The 20,987-nt window shown below is 41.3% G+C and overlaps 1 protein-coding gene across 1 annotated transcript in view; it reads right to left on the bottom strand.

Annotated features, from left to right (window-relative positions):
• esrrgb (estrogen-related receptor gamma b) overlaps positions 1-19,568 on the bottom strand; it is a 32,601-nt gene extending 13,033 nt beyond the window's left edge. Inside the window, exons 1-3 of the mRNA XM_034144020.1 lie at positions 19,519-19,568; positions 9,987-10,393; positions 6,000-6,116 (exon numbers count right to left, since the gene is read on the bottom strand). Of these exons, the coding sequence (XP_033999911.1) occupies positions 6,000-6,116; positions 9,987-10,393; positions 19,519-19,568 (574 nt within the window). The remainder of the gene's footprint in view (positions 1-5,999; positions 6,117-9,986; positions 10,394-19,518) is intronic.
• Between the last annotated feature and the right edge of the window lie 1,419 nt (positions 19,569-20,987).

The following is a 20,987-nucleotide window of genomic DNA, read 5'->3' as shown; positions in this document are numbered from 1 at the left end:
CACCTGCTCTATCCCCCAGACAAAGCAGGAGTTGTTCTCCCATAGCTGCGAACATTGGCATCGCTATCTTTATCATGTTTTACACTTTTCATAAATCTGAGTCGGCGTGTCCACAAGGGTATTACTGTGTGTGTGTTACAGAGCCGCGCTGACCACAAATGTGCCTGTAATCGAAAACATCTGCAAGGCTGGAGATGACCCGGGTCGATTCAGGATCCCCGGTCTGTGGTGTTTGCACAAATTGTTGCGTGTCGGGGTGGGTGAAAGAGAAAAAAAGACATAGAAAGAGACGAGTGCCAGCGGGAAACAGGGACCTCAAGGTCTGATCCCACGTCACTTGTCAGGGGTGATATACATTTGGCATGTGTGTACATGTGTGCTGTGTGTGTGTGTGGGAGGGTTGTAAAGAGGTCAGCACTTCGCTAAATCCCCTTCTTCAGGGGAACACGTGTTAGCCTCCGTGTCTGATCTATCACCTGCCAGACAGTGAGGACAGGCCAGTGCAAAGCCTCTGGGTGGGCGCTCCGCTGAAGCCCGACACCCTAAAAAGCAAACACTGCTCCGTACATGTGCTATTAGATAGACAAGTTTGCGGAACAAGAAAAATCAAGTAACAAGGGGTCAAAGGGCAATACAGAATCTGGCTTTGTAGACATATCGAAGGTATGGGACTTTAAAGGCATCCGTACAGTATGGACTTTTGCTATATCTTTATTTTGATGATGTAATCTTAGTGTATGGATTGGTTTCTGATCTAAGGCTATTGATTGTAAAGGGACCTGACAGTCCAGTGATATTGGATATGGCTTTACTAATCTTTTGTGTATGTGGCCGGAGGAAAATAAGGCTGTAACGTTACCCCGGTAGCCACGTTCGCTCAGGAAAGACTGCTGATCCCTATCTGTGGTCGGGAGAGGACGAGACAGCGGTGTAGGTTGCCAAAATAGTCTGGCAGCTTGTATTTATCTGCCACATTACAGCAGTGTCAGAAAAGCAAGCAAAGAAGCCACCAGAAACACTGAGCTAACACCAAATCTGGCAAGTGTCGACTTCTAAAGTGTCTTTTTATTGTTAAAAATGTGCATTCATGACAAAGTCAGTAGTCCTAAAGGGTTTGTACACTTGTGTTTTAATAAGACATCTTTTCAGACATACCAATTTGCTAACATGATGCTGTGATTACTTGATACTATGCAGAATTTGTCACAGCACTAAAACTACAGTAAGCTAAAAATAAACCCTCCATCTTCAGCACAAAAATAGACTCAAATCACAACGTCAAAAAGTTCTCATTCAGTCCAGAGAGTTTTGCATCATTTATCACCGTACAGTAATGCTATGTGTTTATTAGCGCTGCTATTAGCTGCAGGCACTGAATCCTGGCAGTAGTGACTGACACCATACCTTCCGCGAGTTGTAATTACGTGAGAATTTTTCCATTGGACCTGTGACCTTTTATCAGCCTCAGCTGGACATTTAAGGGGTCACTGAGCGAGGCCGGTTCCCTCGAACAGACGCCTGCCGCTGATCATCCTGCTGAGGCACGGCAGTAAAGCCCGCTCTGGAAACAAGCCTGTCACTAACAATATGTTTTCCAAGAATCGTTTTGATATCCCTTTCAGAGAGGACAAATACAGTTAAAGCCTTTATCTCTGGCTACTCCAAACTCATGTAATGAGAAAGGATACAGATCTAATATATAACAGTTAGACCCTCCTCACATTCACACATTCACATCTGTATATTTTAGTTTAATAAACACATATATCACTTTTGCAGAATCTCTTTAGTACTTGAAAGATTTTGCATATTTAAAAAAATATCCATCTTCTGATATATATATTCTGATATAATGCACTATTTCTATAGTAAAACTTCAATTTTTTATTAAAATGTTCTTCTATAAAGCATTTATTTTAATGTATATGTATTGTACATATGTTATAGCTTTCTCTTCCTATTGGTTTTCTCTATTTTATATTATGTTATCTTTGTATTTAATTTCCTCTGTGTTTATATTATGCACCAATACAAGAAAATTCCCTGTATTTCAAAACCTACTTGGCATAAGTAGGATTTTGAATCTTTTTCTAAAATATAAACTAATTTTACTTCCCCCAAATCCTTGCTAAAATATGTTGAGTTACTTCTTCCGAAAACTGGAGTGGTTTGGATCTACTCGAACACGCATGACGCCACCCGGCTGGTCGGAGCTCTGAGAGTCAGCTGATGAGCGGCAGGTGTTGCAAGCAGGAGGGGCTACCCCTGCCCACTGATGGGGGGGCCTATAACTGTGGCAGCTGGCACTTTATAATTCAGGATGGCATGCTTAGAGCGGAGCTTAGAGGCTCCTGGTGGAAATATTAAGACACTTTTAGAACGACTGATCGCATAAGTTCTCTCAACATCTTCTGAAGAACGAAGCATGTCTTATGAAACCGCCGCACAGTAACAAGCAACTACTATTGCATTTATATAATGTCGATGGACGATGGTAACGTGCGCAGTATATATAATAATTAACAAGGGAATTACACTAAAATACAAATATTTTGATCAGTTTTTGTATGCCTGTAGCTGTAAAAGTATTTTAGAATAGAACGACAGGTTCAGGCAACATGTGGTGCTAATGAAATGCATATCTTCTTACATGACACCTGCATTCATATTAGACTATGTGATTATTCCTTTTCCATGAGCAGCCCTTAGCCACTTGTTACATGGTGATCTCATTACATGAAGTAGGGCAAGCCGCTGTCCCCCACTGATTCCACGATCAAAGCCCCCCCACGTTTGTAAGAGGCCACGCCACGGCACTATGCCACCATTAAATCTCCTTTTTCCCTTTAATTGAATGCCATCACTTTCAGAGAATCACCTACTGTGCCACATGTCGTGGGGGCTGTGATGCTACGTCTCAGGACCAGCAGGCGGTGCAGGCTACAGATTCACACACACACACACACACACACACACACACACACACACACACACACACACACACACACACACACACACACACACACACACACACACACACACACAACACACACACACACACACACACACACACACACACACACACACACACACACACACACACACACACACACACACACACACACACACACACACACACACACACACACACACACTGACTGACTGTCCACATCAACGGCTTAGCTCGGATCGCCACAGACAATACCCCACCGTTTTTCCTCTAAGCATGCGCTAATAGCTTCAGCTTTATTTCTGAAGCAACGCTGTTTATTCTGGCTGAGAGTCAAAGCCTCGGTGTGAGATATTTGTACCGGGATGAAGACATCAAGAGTGGGCGCATGTAAAAATAGCGTTGTTATGGCAATACAATGGCTGACCCTTCATTGTGAGATGAAGAACCACAGCTACATCAGAACTGTATTAGTGGAAGTGAACCAAAAGCCTGACATACAATCTGGTGTTACCATGTTAACTGCTGCTGGCTTCTATCAGGAGCTGTGTTTGGTGCTGGCAGAACACAACAAGACTGTGTTACCCAGGTTTATTTTAGGACGTTTACGACTTATGTCTCTAAGATGAGTCTATAAACACATTCTTTAAACACTCCATTTCATATTAGGATTTATCTTATACTAAAATTGCAGATGGCAGTGGGCTAAAGTCCAGAACTTAACCTGCTTTAATCTGTGTTTAAACTGGGATACAACTTTTAAGTAAGTGGTCTCATGATGGTTGTTAGGTAATAAAAACACACACACTACGCCATCATTAGTCCATTACACTATTAACTGTGTGCTGGTTAGGTGGATCTACAGCAGTGATTTACAAAGTCTGAGTCTGTGGGAAGTGAACAAATAAATTATAATTCTCCCTTGCTTGTACTAAACACCGGCATTAGTGCTTTATAGTAAAACTGCCATAATCAGAAAGTGTGCATAAAATCTTTTATTTAAACAAACAACCTTTTTCTGCAATAAATGTGTTATAAAACATTATATTGACTTGTAACACAGAACCAATCCATCACAGCGAATGGAAATATATATTTTAACTAATTACAATATTATGATCATTTAATAATAATCTATCAGAAGATCAACAATGTTTTTTTTGTTTTGTAATTCTGTGGGTACAACCAACTATTCTGTCTCTGGTGTTTCTAACAAAGCAAAACAATTAATTTGTACAAAATTGTTGACCGTCTGTGAAAGCTTATTTTTAATATATTTGTTGGAAGACAAATCCTAAATAAAAAGGGGTTGCATTTTCATCTGCATTTTTAAGAATTACCTCCATAAAACTCTGTCTAAAAAGGTGTACCGGGAAGTCTCAATTCAGCACCAGGTATTATACTCTCAAAAGAAACTACAGCTAGACTCTATGCATCAGTGTAGAATAGCCCTTCTAGCTAAACACACATATGCAAAAAACAAACAGACTAAAAAACCTCTCTTCTTGGAGAAAAAAAGAAAAATCTATCGGCTAGATTTCCCCTCTGTACTCCCAAAGGTCTCTCTCTGGAGGAGAAACAACACATGCAGGAAGTGAGCTGGGATGTTCGGAAAGCATTTAGTGGATCAATACGCCAGGCAAGAGAGGGGAAGGGAGGCAGACAGACAGAGAGGGAGAGAGAGGGTGAGGCGGAGAGATACCCAGAGCCCAGGGGAGAGGGAAGTCTTTGGGGAACAGCCTGTGCTTTTCAAGAGTACTGTTACACTTCTCAGTCCCGGTAAGAACATCCAACTCAGCAGCTTTCTCAACCCGTCGGAATTAAACACAGCCAGGCTCTGCGGTGTGAGGAAAGGTGAGTTGTGGGTGATGTCACTGGTGTCTCCCCGAGGCCGCGGCCATCTTTCTTATCTGATCACTGACTCTTATTTTAGACCCCTGTGAGACTGTGGGGGGTTTCAGATTCACTGGGACGGGACAACGGTCTGACCAAAATGTTGATATTCAGTCCTAAAGCTGTCATTCCAATCCACAGAATCAACCCACCAATATGCCTTTGATTGTTAGCTTTTAGGTTCAAATATTTATTTATAAACTCTTTATAAGCCACAAAACACACTTCTATAAAGCTTGGTCATGAAATCTTCACAGCATCTAAATGTATTTTTTCTCCAAATTCACAAATGTTATTTTTTGTTCCATAAAAGGAAGTGAATTATTATTAAAACATAGAAATCTAAAGATTGGTTATTAAAATGTCTTCTTGAAAACAATATTCTTTGCCTTTTAGGTGCTACTTTCAGTCATTATTATTTTGTATTAAAGGTAGGGTAGGTAAGTTTGAGAAACCGGCTCGAGATACACTTTTTGTTATATTCCATGGAATGCTCTTAACATCCCGATAGCAATGAATATCTTAAGTGCTTTGACAAAAAATCCATAAAAAAATTTCATCTGTGGAAGCCGTAGTACTGTAAAAAGCACGACCAATCATTTTAGCCGGCCCGGCTAAAATAACTGGATGGCCTACCTGCCTGTCAGCCTTCCATCTGTGCACAAACTTATCTCGTGCCCTCATTGGTCATGTGCGCGTTCGTGTGTGTTGGAGGAGGGGCTCTGTAAGGAAGTGGCAGATTTTTTCCGGTTGTGTATTTTCAAATTCTAGCGCACTCGAGCCGGTTTCTCAAACTTACCTACCCTACCTTTAAGTATTTAAGGCTTAAGTCTCAACAGGGCTGCGGCTTACAATTATTTGAGTTATTCATTCATTAATTTTAACAATTCGCAAAATGGTAGAAAATACCTAATACCCACAGTGAATTGTTAAAACTGGTTGTTTAAATTATATGATATTACAAAGAGAAAAGCGAAGATAATTCACTTTTTTTTTTTAAAGCTGGAACTCGATGATTTTTTCAATGTTTTGACATTTTAGGTTGCAGAGTGCATTATTGTATACACATTATTAAACTAATTATTTTGGCCCCATATCTCTTGTGAAGAAAACAAAGAAACAAACAAAATGACCAGGTAATAATATCTTTACTCACCCTCTTTCAACATGCCAACTTTAAGACATTTCATGAAGCGGCAGGCCTGGCACGACTTGCGTCTCCTTTTGGTGATCTCACATTCGTTGGTGGCCGGACAGCTGTACTCAATATTCCCTGTAAGAAAATACAAAAAAACATTTAGTTACTTAATGTGAGCAGAACACATGCACATCAGCAGTAAGGATACATTTTTAGAATGATTACATAGAAAATCAAGACCCAACACACACACACACACACACACACACACACACACACACACACACACACACACACACACACACACACACACACACACACACACACACACACACACACACACACACACACACACACACACACACACACACACACACACACACACACACACACACACACACACACACACACACACACACACACACACACACACACACACACACACACACACACACACACACACACACACACACACACACACACACACACACCACACACACACACACACACACACCACACACACACACACACACACACACACACACACACACACACACACACACACACACACACACACACACACACACACACCTGTCCCAAGGTGACCTCATGTGACACTCCTGAGGGAGAGGAGGGTTTAGTGGCATTTTGATGGGACATGTAAAAAGCACCTCCCCGCCCCGGAGTCCCACCCCCATTTTGATTCTCAGATAAATTAGCTTCATTAATGCAGAGCGTCCTCTCCGCAACGCTCACCACGACCCCTTGCAGCCCATCCCTCTTCACCCAAAGGATGATGGGAAAGCTGCCCTCCCTCCACAACACAAGGGCTAAGAGATGGACGCAGCTTCTGCATAATGCTCTCCAGCAAAGAGATGCTGTTAGACTCGCCAATCTAAGGCTCCCATATCATGTAGCAAAGCTCGATGTATTATTCAAGTCTGTCTCGACGTTTGTTGTCTCACTATGGAAATATTTCCCATGCAATTTAATCACTCAGGCCCAAAAAAAAGGCAGAAACGCAGACATATTGAACCTGCTGCCATGTAACCGCTGCCTGCTTTTCTCACCAGGTTCCGGTTAACAATTTTTTTCGGGATCATTACGCACCCAACTAAAAAGTGAACGTGACCTCAAGAATCCAATGACAAATCCTCTTTCCCAAGTATCCAAATCCCTTGATTGAGTGTTTAAACAATGTCCCCTAAACCCAGAGATGTATTAATGGTACCTAAAAACAGCAAACCAGGTGTTATCTGCTGCAAGTCTGCCAGAGCTGCCCCTCACACACACACACACTGACTCACACACACTCCCCGGTTGGTCAAGGAGAAGGTGCCAACATTTGTCAGGATCCCTGGCATCGAGAGTGCCAGCAGGGTCACATGCACAGTGAGGGGCCCGGGGCAGCGTGCCAGCCCGTTGGCAGAGGCTGGTTCAGGGTAAAGCCTTTTAGACTGAGAGGCGTAGGCACAGGGAAAATACAGTATAGATATAGAGAGGGTACAGTGCAGTGCTGTGTATAATTATACACTATAAACTACATTTACACAGCATGTATGCTTATTGCCGTATTAAACTGTTTGTGTGGTGAGAATACAACAATTTGAATATTTCACAATTTAGTACTAAAAGTTGTGGTTTAAATTATATGTTTTAAATGTTGTACTACGACTAATTCTTATCAGGTTTGAGTGACAGAATTTAAATGAGTTACAATCAAAAGTATGCCTAAAAAATATCAGTAAAAGACAAGATAGTATTTCTCGTATACTAAATAAGTGAATGTCATGTACTGCAAAACAGTACTATGATAATCCCTGTAGAGTAAGTACTGTATAGGGTTAGTTTAAAGAGAATTAGGGTGTAACTAATGTATTTTCTTTGGTTTTAGCAACAAAAAACGTGACTTTCGTGTGCTAAGTGATGTCCATCAATCAATATCTGAAACCTCAATGTTAATGAACTATTAAATAGTGCTGATTTAACAATTTAAAATCAGTCCTTCTTGAATATATACAGAAGTTTACTTCATGTCCACTGAGTGTTACAGGCATCTACTATATAGAGTTTTACACAATGGGACAGAAAAAGGTAGTGTCCATTATTAAAGGAAACATTTTATACCTAAATGGATCAAAAAATAACCTGTGTGTGTTCATGATTATGTGTGTATGAGAGGGGGGGGGGGGGGGGGCTTTGCATTAGGGATCCACAATAGTCTCAAATTGCCTACCTCTAAAAGCTCACTGTCGGCATACCCTCTTAGTTAATCAGGTCTTGTGTCCACCTTTATTTCTCAAAGGACATTTCAGCCACTCTAATATCCTTCCTTAACCTCTCTTATTTTCCCTCTAAATTTTGATATATTATTATGCCATGCTATTATCCACGCACTCATCTCCACTCAGGCTGGACCTCTCCTTGTCCTCCTCCTTTACCGGGGCCGGGACCCCCCGTCCTGATTACCATTCCATTAAAGAGGCTCCTGCTTTCAGTGAATGACCACGTCCCCTGTCCCTTGTCCCTCTGCCTTTTATTTGGAGGACTTCTCGGCAGCGCCTCTCTCCCCTCTCCCCTTCCTCTGTTATTGCTCCCGATAACACGTGCCTGCGCTTCTAATTGCCCCCCCCCCCCCATCTCCTCCCCTTTGGGTGTGGGCTGGAGGGGCCCGGGGGCAAAGAACAGATCCACACCCCCCACCCACTTTCCTCGACTTTCTCCCAATGAAATGCCTGGCTCTTAATTACAGTCACCCAACACTGATTGTTATTGACTGAAACTCCCGCGGCTCAGGACGAAGGACGGACAGATTAGGTTCATTATGGGCCTGTCCTCCACGAAGGAGAGCGGGAAGAAGAAGAAGAAGAAGAGGGGGGGATCGTTGCAAGAAGACACAAAGGCACGCACACACACTATCTACAGTCCTCCACTGTGTTGCTCTCCAGACACATTCAACCAGTTAAGGCTAAACTGCCAGAGTTAGGGTCAGAACAATATATGTGTTTTATCTGTCTTTTTAAATATTCATATGAGTTTGTCCTACCAATATGTTTGATAAAAGTCTGTTTGTCAACCCTTTATAAACATATAATAAAATAATAAAAAGCGTTTTTGTCGCCTCCAACTTTTCTAAGTGATTGCTAATCAGTTCGACTGGTCACACATCTTGTCTTATCACCAACATTTGTATATAACAGTCAGTCGTTTAGCGTAATAGAAGAAACAGGAAGATATCTGAAGGACAAGTGTGACACGAAACGTTATCACAGAGAGTAAAGTAACAAGCTATGCTACATTGCTTTCCTTGGGTCGGCAGAAATTCACTATAAAGATTGTTGCAAATCACAAATAAAATTGAAAAGGGACGCAAACCATTTTTTTCCTTTTGCTTAAGTAATTTAGAAGGGTTTGAAAAGAATACCTTGACCTCTTGATGTGGCCTCACTAACCTCCTGTCCAGCTCGATGTCAATAGACAACAAATCCTGCAGATACAACTCAAATCTAAATCTGCCTCTCAGTTTGCAGAATATTATCTCTGTCCAAGTGATTATTCTGGATCAGCTCCCACACATGGCAGAGTCGATGCCAGACGTACGTTTCACATGCAAACGCATCAAAACATCACAACCCCGAGCAGATTTACAGTCTGGGCCTAATGCCTGCTGCAGGCTCTCATAATCACTACCTCGTATTAGTCCCATAAGAGCAGACGGTTGGATAGCAGCACTGAGAGGAACATGTGGAACACATAACAATAGATTCATCGGGTCAATATGTTCTCTGCTGAATCCCAACTGTTGTGATAAAGCTAATATGAAGAACTATTGCGAAAAATAGCACACAGGTGTTATAGTATACCTGGGTTAAAACGCAAACACTTTCTTGCAGAATATTCAACCACCTGGGAAATTACAGAAAACTGCTTATTCTAAGGTTAAACTGGGAGCGTACAGACATTAAAGAGCCCAGGTCAGCCAGTAGAAGAAGAAGTGGGAAATACCTTGTATCGTCCTTTTGAAGAAGGCTTTGCAGGCTTCACAGGAGGCCACCCCGTAGTGGTACCCCGAGCCAATGTCACCACACACCAGGCACAGCCTCTTGGGGATGGTATTGAGCATGTACTCGCACTTGATCGGCGAGTCGTCCACCACGCCGGCGCACTCCTCGTAGCGGCGTAGGCAGGCGGCGCCACCTCCCAGCATGCCTGGGTTGAACATTGGCGGAGAGTCGAGGGCGTGCGTGTGTCTGCCGTTTATGTAGCCGCCGCTGGCGTCGGAGTTTCCGCTGGGACTGTGGTGACTGCCGGTGTCTACGAGCGAGGAGGAAGGACTGGATGGCTCGGTTTTGACGTAAGACCCACAGCTGGATGATAGGTGTCTGTCCTCAGAGGGCATTCTGTTTAACAACCTGGATGAAACACACAAGACGATAGCTGTGGTCAGTTTTGGTAACTAAATAAACAGAGAATTTTGTCAAAACTGGGATGCAAATTCAGGAATTGGCCAAACAGTTATTGGATGATATCAAACATTATTTGAAATATCAAATTCTGTATGATCCCATTATGTTTCAATTAAGTTAACCAACATCAGCGATATGGAGATGGAGCCTGTTTACTCCACATGAATAAGCACAGATTTTCTAGCGCCACAATGAATCTTATATTAAAGTAAATGTACATTATCACCACTAACAAGTCGCCTTCGTCCATCATCACCTGATCATTCACTGAGAGATTCGTCAGCTGTGATGGAGCACGCCGGTCTGTCTGAGTTTGATAGATTGTGTTACAGACACAACCATTTATGTGTTGGAATGCCAAGTGATATACTACAGCAGCTTATTTCTCTCAGGCAAAATGGTAACTAATGACCATGTCAACAGATGCCCCATACATCTTGAAAACAATGCCCACAATTGGTCGGCTGCCAGAAGTAAATGAATGAATGAAACCTCAGAAGGCTGTTAATGGACAGAGAGAGGTGTTACACTCAGCATATGGAGGATCATGGGTAATATATGACCCAATCAATAGTCCCGGTTAGTTTGCCAAAGGACGGTGCCGGGTTACGGTGGACTTAAGTGAGAGGTTGGAGAGGCTCTGACCTGGGATTGAGTTCCCCGATCCCACATTTCATTATAACATTTGGGAAAAGGCAGTTAATAGAACATTTTACGTATATACTTCTGTACAAATCACAGACAAAGAGCAACTGTTGCCTGATAATTACCAAATATGATCAAAAACAAAAGGATCCTGCAGTCTTTTTGCAACGCTGCATGTATTGCTCTGAAACTTGAGGTGTATTTTTTCATTGCCGATTTTATTTGTAGAACTGAAAGAGGACAATAGTTTAGTAACCTCGGAAAAAGGGTTTTGGTTTTCAGTTTGGTTTGATTGTCAGCAAGATTACGGAAAAACTACTTGCCAGCTTTTTGTGTAATATGAGCCTTAAAATAAAAGATTTTGAGGAGAATCTAAAATCACGGGTCGGATACACAAATTATTCTTTACTTTGAATAACATTGAAGGATAGGACATGGTGTTGGCAGAGGTCTGCGCTCCTAGTTTCCATGTAAACTTGTGTAAGAAGTAAGGTACTATCTGACAAATGTTGTCTTATAAACATGGGCACTGGGCTCAGGACACAATGAATAACAGAAATTGCTACTGTTGTTTTTGTCAGACTATGATTTTTCTTCAAGGCGGTATAGCCTCTGTATGTTTTTGTACTTGAAGCACCATTGCTACTACAGTAGCCTCGACCTCTTAAACAAAGCGTGACATGAGGCCTGGATGTGTTTAAGAACTGCTGGCTCTGTCCGTCAGAGCCGGTGCTGACTTCACACAACTTGAGCCCTACATGCTTGAGAGTTGTAAACATTGGGTGAAAACATTGAAAAGCCATGTTAAGAATGTCTGAAACTAACAGGAAGCTAATGCTCACCAGATTCCTCTGAAGTTGTCGCCTTTGTGCTGCCAGGGCGGCAAATGTGTCTTTGTATGGAATGCATTTTCCCAATTGTTGCCTCTTTGCACAAGTGTTTATAAAAAGCCATGAAGTCATCAGGCCCTGACAACATGAAACCTCTCTTTTAACTGCGAGCGGGTAGCGGCTGGAGGGAGGAGGAGGAGATAGCCTCCACCCCTGGGCCCAGATCAGATCTATCGATCCTCTGCTTCCTTCCTGTTCCAGATGAGGCATGAAAAAATAAACCCTCCTCTTACGGGTCCCAGACATTCCTTATGCATTTTTAATCAGTCAGGACTGTTAACATAGTGCGAGATGGAGCGATACAATATTATGTTAGTCTTCATTCTGAGGCTATTGCGGTTTATAAAAGATTCACAGGGCTACCGTTAAATCTTGTAAGCAATCAGCATGCACCTATAGTCAATTGGAAGGTATATGTTCTCCCATCTGAGGGAATTGGAGAGCGCGGCATGGTAACAGTTAATACATCATCGCAGCCCGATAGGGGGATTCCCTATGGAATAGTACATTGTGGCATATGTAAAAAGTAGTTCATTCCCCACTTAGCACACAGTAACGCTGGGGAGATGTTTTTTTGTTAGGTTTAATGGAAATTTCTAATGGGTCCTTTCAAATCTGTCGAAATGAAATAATGGCACAAACCACCAATCCGTGCAGACAGAAATAGCTTCATAGTTTCATAATTTGTTTTTTTTCCTCTTATTATAAAGCGAGACAGAGTTTCCTAAGCGCAGCCTGGCTCTCCTCAACCCGCCCCGCTCTCTTGGCAACTCACACACACACTCTCACCCAAACACGCATTGCACCTAATATCTGATGGGGTAGTGTTTGCTCCGCCGCGCAGAAAAATTGTACAAACTGAGCAGACAAGCAGGACTCATCAGACAGACGTGAAGGTCACCTGCCTCCTCTGCTCTGCTGTTAGAGGCCCAGACGGACCCACAATGGCCGCCAGACACAGGTTCTGTCTGTCCACCACACTGAAAGTCAAAACGTCTGGACACGACTGTAAAAACTAGAAAGCTGTCCATAGTGTTTAATATGACTGAGACTCTGTCTGAACACGCACAAATCAGTGCCCAGTTGTTTTTATTAATTTGACTTAAGACTCAAAGTGTGGGTGTGAAAATGTCCCATCAGAGCTGTTTAAAATCTCAATGTTATCAGAATGTGTGTGTGTATTTTGGCATGCCTCTTTGTGCTGGCAGTGTTACAGATCCCCTTCTTCCCTACATAAATCCATCCACCTCTTCTTTAAACCATGAAATATTTTTTCCAGCCTACTGAATTTCTGCGCTATTAAATTTTACAGGCAGTCAAAGAAAAATGATATTCAGAGCAATTCTCCACAATGACCTCATGCTATCCTTGGCTGGACTAGTGAAGGGTTAAAACTGTGACTCTCCATATTTTACTATGTATTTTCCCACAGAGGGGAAATATTATTGTTAAGCTTGGGGTTAAGCTTGTAGCAGCGAACACAGCGTAAATCACGGTGCTGAACACACAGTCGAACATGGAAGCGCAGAAGGACAGAGGCAAGGAGCCATGCATGAAATTAGTTCATTAATCTTTCTATGATAGGCTGTCCTTGTTTGGGGCAAACTCTATCAGCTTTAAACTGAGTGCCCCTTCCTGCCTGACACATAGATTACACTGTTAGTCCGCAGCCGGGGTGTCTGGGAAATGAATGGTCATGGGAGCGGGAAAATGGGGTAGCGTGTCGCCCAAGTGTTAAGTAGTAACAACAACATGTGCGTGATAGCGCTGGCACAAATGAAGGTCATCAAAAAACGTGTGCGCTCTAAAATGTAAATGCATTTATGCGCCGCTGCAAATAATGTCAGTTTATAGAGCAAAGACATTTGTCAAGATATATTTTTAAAGCATTCATTTAGGGTTAGTTGTTACACCCCCAACAGCCATGTTTATTAAAATCTGCAAGCTGTGCATGTTTGATTTGTTGCGTCCATACATATCAAGTTCTCCTTTTTTTATTTGTCTTAATATCTCGCCCCTTTGTGAACGGTTGTGTCTTTAGCATATATTGTAGTTTATTTATGCTTAATTGTTTTGTAAGGCTGAATGTATATTATTTTTTAATATGCGTTCAAGGCGGGTAAATCAAATACCACTCATCACTGAATAATAAGTACAATTATTTTGACAGAAATAATCAAATGTCACAAGTTCTCAGAGACAATGGGTTTGTTTTAATAAGGCTTGTTTTGTCTGAAACTCAAATATAACACATTTATTATTATAGAAAATTAAGAAGATATAACACAAAGAGATGCCAGAACCAGTGAATGCCAGACATCATTGCTTTAAATATATTATTGACGAACATTCTAATAGCGTCAGCTCTAATTTAATGCTAAAATGAGTTTGTTGCGAATTCTTTTGTGGTAACAATTGTTTTTTACGCACTTACTTAGCTATCTGATCAAGCACCATGGCTGACAAAGACCACTGGCAGAAAGAGAAAAAGAAAGTGGATTTATTTACAACAGATGTGTGTTGCGAGTTTGGAAACAAAATCTCATCGCTCTTAATAAAATGTTTGAAAATTGTATTAGACCATTTTTACTTCTATCTAAACAATCTTTAGTTACGATGTTTGTACTGCATGGCAGATATGCTTTGTTTCTCTCTCTCTGTGACACACACACACACACACACTCACATACACACTCAGACACACACTCACTCTCACTCGTACACAGAACTTTCAGCATATGGCCTCTTCAATGTCACTGCCACGAAGAGAGATTGCATAGATTTCCCACATGGATGATGTCTCCTTACCTGGAGTATCAACCCCCATCTACATACACGTCCACCACCTCCAGGAAATTGCTCTCCCTGCAAAGTCAAACACACCCCTAACTGCCTTTTAAAAAGAGACAGAAGAAGGAGGTTGTGGGGGAGAAAGAATAAACGAGCAGAGACTTAAGCCGTCATTGAGAATCAGAGGGGGACTCATGAGGGACAGTTACGATATTGATTTCATAAATAAACAGAGATGGCCATCGATCCTAATGTTATTTTGCATTTCAATTACTGCCCAGAAACATAACCTTCAAACGTCTGCTTCTCCACAGTAATAACATCCACTGATAATCACAAGCGAGTCTTGTCCGGCGCAAATTGGCTTTTCTCTCTCTCTCTCTCTCTCTCTCTCTCCCCCTCTCTTTTTTTTTCCAAATGTGTAAATGACACAACTTTGCATTTGCCTAATGGTATTAGAGCACGGGCTGAATTTCAAGTGAGACTCAAGCTGATACAGTAAGCGCTCCGGTCAATTGACACAATGCAAATTAACGTGGTGAAGAGGAATTAAGTTCACAATGTGAGACCTCGTGAAGCTACAATGAGGCCCATTAAATTAAACATGCTGGCTGACCCACACTCCATGATTAGACGCACTGCTTCTTCTTCTGGGTGTGTGTGTGTGTGTGTGTTAATTTCATTTCATCAATAAAACAAACTCACTCTAAGAAGTCCTCTCTGCTGCTGCTTGCCTTTAGCCTGAGGACACGAGAGCCACTTTCATGTTTTGATTGAATAGCGGCTGCAAAAAAAAAGGGCCATCTACATCCTGATGTATTCAGAGTCCTTGACAGGCTGCCTAAAGGATATATCTATATCAAGAGGGGGGTCATGACATGTAATGAAGTTATTTCTCCTGTCATGCAGTCACACAGAGCTGGGCTCGTATGCAGCAGCCATTAATACACACGCCCGGCTAAAACACTTTTGTATTGTTTTTATCTCTGGTCATTTCTCCTGGACTTCTTCATGGAAACTCAAAGATCGTGGTAAAGAATATTTGGAGGGGCAAAGCATTTTTCCTCACACACAACACAGCCCCACCTGCTCCCTCCATTCACCAGTAAAAGTCAAAGAGAGGTTTTAATTTTGGTACTGAAAAACAACCTTGGACGTCTTACTCAAAGTCCAGTGACGGCTGTTTCCATGTGTTGCAGAAAAAGTGCAGGGAACAGCCAAAAGAGTCCACTCACTAGAGTGATAAAGCTATAGAGTAATACACTGGCCCTCACAAGTTGCAAAGTATCAATTAATATTTTTTTTGTTGACTATTTCTGATGTATACTTAAATGCTTTTAATACAATTTCCCAGTTAAAACTCTCAACCTTGGCGCAACACAATAAGAAATAGTACACTACATGTCCGAAATCATATTCAGAAAATGTACTTAAACTGCTAAGGATCTATTTAATAAGGACAAACATTTCTCTTTTATTTATGTTCTTTTTTTAATGTTTAATATGACGCATAGATACATAAAGAAGTCTGTTAAATATTACATATCATAATATTTAACATGTTATCTCTTCTTTATGAAGAAGAAATTGTGTTGTCATGTTTTGAAAAGACAAATCATTGGTCACTTTTAATCTTTTTTTCTGTTGATATTAATGACACTGATTGATGCAACCGTTAAATTATAAACGCAACATGACCATGTGCATAACTAGTGTAATAAATCCAGATGCAACGCAGGATAAGATGTGTTCCTCTTAACAGACACAGTCAGGTGTTTTCAATATGGCACCGCTAAAATTAGATCCCAGGTCAGTGTGTGATTCTTTGGTCTCATCCGTATGTGTATGTGTCGCTATGATTGTATCCTGCTGTGTGTGTGTGTGTGTGTGTGTGTGTGTGTGTGTGTGTGCGCGTGCGCGTGCATACATATGACCGCTTGTGCTTATGCATTCCTGTTGGTTTGCTTCTGAAGGGCAACTATGGGGACAGCAGGTGGAACGAGAGGGAGAAATGGATTTGATTTATTAGAGCAAACTGAACAGAAACACTTTAAGTGTGAACAATGCCACGGCTAATCCTACTCAAACCACAGCTAATCACAGAGGTTTACCTTTTACAATCAGAAATGTGTTAAATAATAGTAAAATAATGCGTTTCATATTAAATATTATATCATGTGTTTATGAATAGGCATATGTGCCATTAAAACAGCTATTTATTATATCAAACTAATAATGTTTTCTCTCACCAAATCCCCAAATCATGTCATCTGCCTGAAAGAGTGTAGATGGGAATAATGAGTGGGAGTATTTTACTCAGTTTTGTGGACTTTAGTAATTGACTGTGAAGCTAAATGTTATTTACATTTTAGTTACATACAAATTTGCAATTATTTTTCAAGAAACAACAATATGGTCTTCTTAACAATATATTTAGTTTGTGAAATATTTGTTTGCATTTTTTATTATAATGTAATCCTTGAAAACGGTGAAAACTATTAATACAAATATATGGCCGCTTATATTTATGCTTATTAAATATTTCTCTAATGTGAGATGCCTGATAAGTTAACATTAGTTGGTTAGTTAGAGCCTGTTTGCAGAGACATGTCGTGAGAGTTAGACTCAACAGACGTTGGACCTCTCACCTCTGGCCAGGAGCTCGGTCGTCAGGCCAAATTATTAATAGCATTGCCCGAAGACAGACCTTACTAAGCACAGCTTTATGTCATACCAAACGCAGATTTACTGTCTGCAAATAATTAAGCGACAATTAGTCTGAAAGTTGGACAGTAAGGTTATCAATACTTAGGTAGAGACATGTTTAGAATCTGTATCACATATTGAACTTTATTGAGTCTCTGCTACTTGAATAGGGATGATTCCTTCAGTTTATAGAAATGCTCTTTTATTTAAATGCTTTAATATGTTTCACTCTTCAAAATAATCTAACCAACATGGCAACATAGAAGTAACTTTTAGAATATCTAGAAAATGCATTAGTTGCAGGAGAAATTCAGTTTTCATAGAGAGCAGAGTTTGTAGAATGTCAGTATTCGTGACTGATTAATAAATTGTGAACAAACGATCCTGCCGTTTTCAGAGGAGGAAATCTGAAAGCTTTAAAATATTCACATATTCAGACAAAATGCATACGTGTAGATGCACAGAGACATACATTCCTACAAACACAGCAGCACTCACATTCACACACATTCACACACATACACACACACACACCTGGCCCAGGGTCACTTTAAGCGTTATATTTCATTGTCTTTTTTATAATTCAAATTTCAGTCTAAAATGTTTTTATGTGTAATCAAAAACATAAGTTCTTGTTTATTTGAATGGCTGTGAACTAAATGCAATTGTACAGATTCTGAAAACTGATGATTTAGCAAAAAAGAAAAGCTCAGGGGTAGTGTTTCTTTTGCCAGCGCTACTGCAATATGCAAAGGAATTACAATAGTGAATGTCAAAGGCTTTAAAAACAAAACTAATATATATATTTAAACACATTAAAATAAATGAAACCTACATCTGTTACTTCTAGTTGATATAACAAAACACCTGACAAACTCATTTGGGGTTAAACATTACACTCGGTATGTCCACAGAGAAATTAGTGAAATGAATTTGATTGTATTAATAAATTAAACTTATGGTCTTCCTATAATGCACTTTACATTTTGTACTGTATAGTGCAAACCATCTTCACTGTTGAAGAGTTTGAATTGTCAATCCTACACTTTATTACTTTCCATTTCGTGTGCAACATGACTTACATTTGAATGCAAAACTTTTAAAAATAATGGATACTGTTCAACAATTACAGGCTGATGTTATTTCACTTTCAAAGGTGTTTGTTTAACACTACAGAATTCTCTTCTATTTTTTAATTCGTAGAAAGTCTTGTGAGGAGTTTGAAATAATCCTAATCACAGTCCTGTACAAAGTGCTAAGCAAGTTAAACCTCTCCAATCCCATCTACAGCTTAACATTAAGAGGATCCGAGTGGGTCTCACCATCAGGTCAGATTTGCTCGAAAGAAGAGCGTCTTTCCAGGCATGAAGAGTTCAGCAACGACAGAGAGCTGGGGCCATTTGAGCTTTGAGTTAAGCTGAGAACTGATATTTAGATATAGTTACAAACATTGTATTTACATAAAAGGAAATTCCTCTTATCATAAATGGTCAAATTAAGTTAAGTTATAAATCACAAACAGAAAAGTGATCCACGCTGTCTTTTTGCCTCAATAGATACACTCTTATCCGTCTCTCAGGAAGACACACTCTCTCTCAGACTGGGCGACAGTACAGTCACAGTTTTCTTTCCCTGGTACACCGGCTGCTTCCAGAGGATATCGCCTGGATATCGCCCGCATTAATCTGCCTCTGGCTCTCCCCTGCAGCTGAGGTTAAACCCTGGATCCTGATGCAGAGCTGGACAGCTGTAGGGCAGGGGTCCGAGCCGGACTCCCCGCGGGCTTCACTACCGCAGCCTCACTGACTCTGAGCTCTGCTGTCCCGTACATGAGGCGCTGAGATAATACAGAACTCTGGTTTTTAAATAGTTTACTTTATCAGTTTCACTAATGATTTAAACCCATGTTATCCTGATATTTATTCTCTCCTTTTTGATACAAATAGAGAGAAAGAAGTGAATTAAATTCTGTCCTGTGAAATGGAAACAACAATAAAGATGAAACAGGGGATAGGAAGTGGGATAAAAAGAGGCACCTACTGGTTGTGGTAGCAGAGAGCGTCAGGGATGCACAGTTCGGAAACATCCATCAGTCCAGGTTAAGCATTCCAGGTGTTGCAATTAAAAAACAGATAAACACACACCTACAGAAAAGCTGGAGGAGGAGATCAGTTCCTAAGTCTCCACATATCTTGATGAAATGTTGGTCAGGTGTTCCTGGGTGTTGTCTCCCCTCCCTCCCCTCTTCGACTCACACAAATAAAAAAAAAAGCCTTCTGCTTCGGCCCGACAAACTCCAGTCTGCACAGGTGCTGCACTCAGGAGTACGTGAGTAGAGAGGAAGAGTAGTGAGGTTATAGAGAGCAGGAAAACACTGAGGAAGAGATGAAGAGAGGAAATAAGTGTAGAGAAGAGAAGAAAGAAGGAAGGTCAGGGGAGTGATGGAGAGAGAAAGAGAGAATAAAAGGCAGACACAGATGGATGGAGAGCAGCAGTGGAGAGAGCGACTCAGGCTGAGGAAGTCAGTGAGGGGATTGAGTCTCCATTGAAGTCATGGGGGCTCTTTAAGAGCAGGGGGGAGTGGTCACAGCATATGGAGCAGCTGCCATTGGTCTGTTTTGGGAGGGCTGTCCTGAGAGCATCCAATGAGGAGGAGAGATTACTGAGACGGGAGGGGCTAAAGAGCGGCCAGTAGGTGTCCAGTCATTCACAAGGGAGCGCTGCAAAACACAGGCAGAGCCCCCCCTGATAGATATAGATAAACAGTGGATGTGAATATATATAGATACAGAGAGGTTTGTATGCGCTGTTCTTTGATGTTGGTGCTTCTGAAGTAAAGTGAAGTGGACAGCAGTAATTGACAGGCAGCAGAAGTAGCAGCATGTTCACTGAAGAAGGTTTAAACAGGTCTGTTTACTGTGCTTCAGAAAGGCTCAGTGCCAGCTTACGGAGCTAAACTGTTCCCTTTACCCTTTTATCCTCTCCACCGTGGATCTGGCTCTCCACAGCCTGGCCCCCCCTTTGAAGTAATGGCAGCTGCTTCCCACAGCATTTCACCAATCACACACTGTGGTGAGAGGGGGTCTGCCACTCCTGAAAGAGGCAGGATGTAAGAAACCGAGAGTGATAATGACCTCGGCAGGAATGATAATAACGATGACGACGACAGACAACTTTGAGTGGATCTTTACCACGTCTGTGTAATGTGGCAACCATCAGAGGAAACCCAAAGCCCCCCCCCCCTTCTTCCCCTCCAACCCACTTCATCAACCCACATTTTCCTGATCGATACAAAACCCATCGCACGCTCTTATTGATCACAGCGTTGCTGTGTCGCCAGGAGCCCCGGGACAGACTCTGTTTCCCAACAGTCTTTTAAATAAAAAGGAATTATAATTTTGAACGCTTTTCTTTTCATGTCAGTCCATATCAAAGTCACAGGAGCAAAGGCTGATTGCTTTGATAAAAGGAGTTGTGCATTCTCAATTACATTTTTGATCAATATTTTG

Source organism: Trematomus bernacchii, unplaced genomic scaffold, assembly GCF_902827165.1.
Source record: "Trematomus bernacchii unplaced genomic scaffold, fTreBer1.1, whole genome shotgun sequence".
Lineage (NCBI taxonomy): Eukaryota > Metazoa > Chordata > Actinopteri > Perciformes > Nototheniidae > Trematomus > Trematomus bernacchii.
Note: the sequence above shows the minus strand (reverse complement) of the source record. Positions and strands in the feature narration are given on the sequence as shown.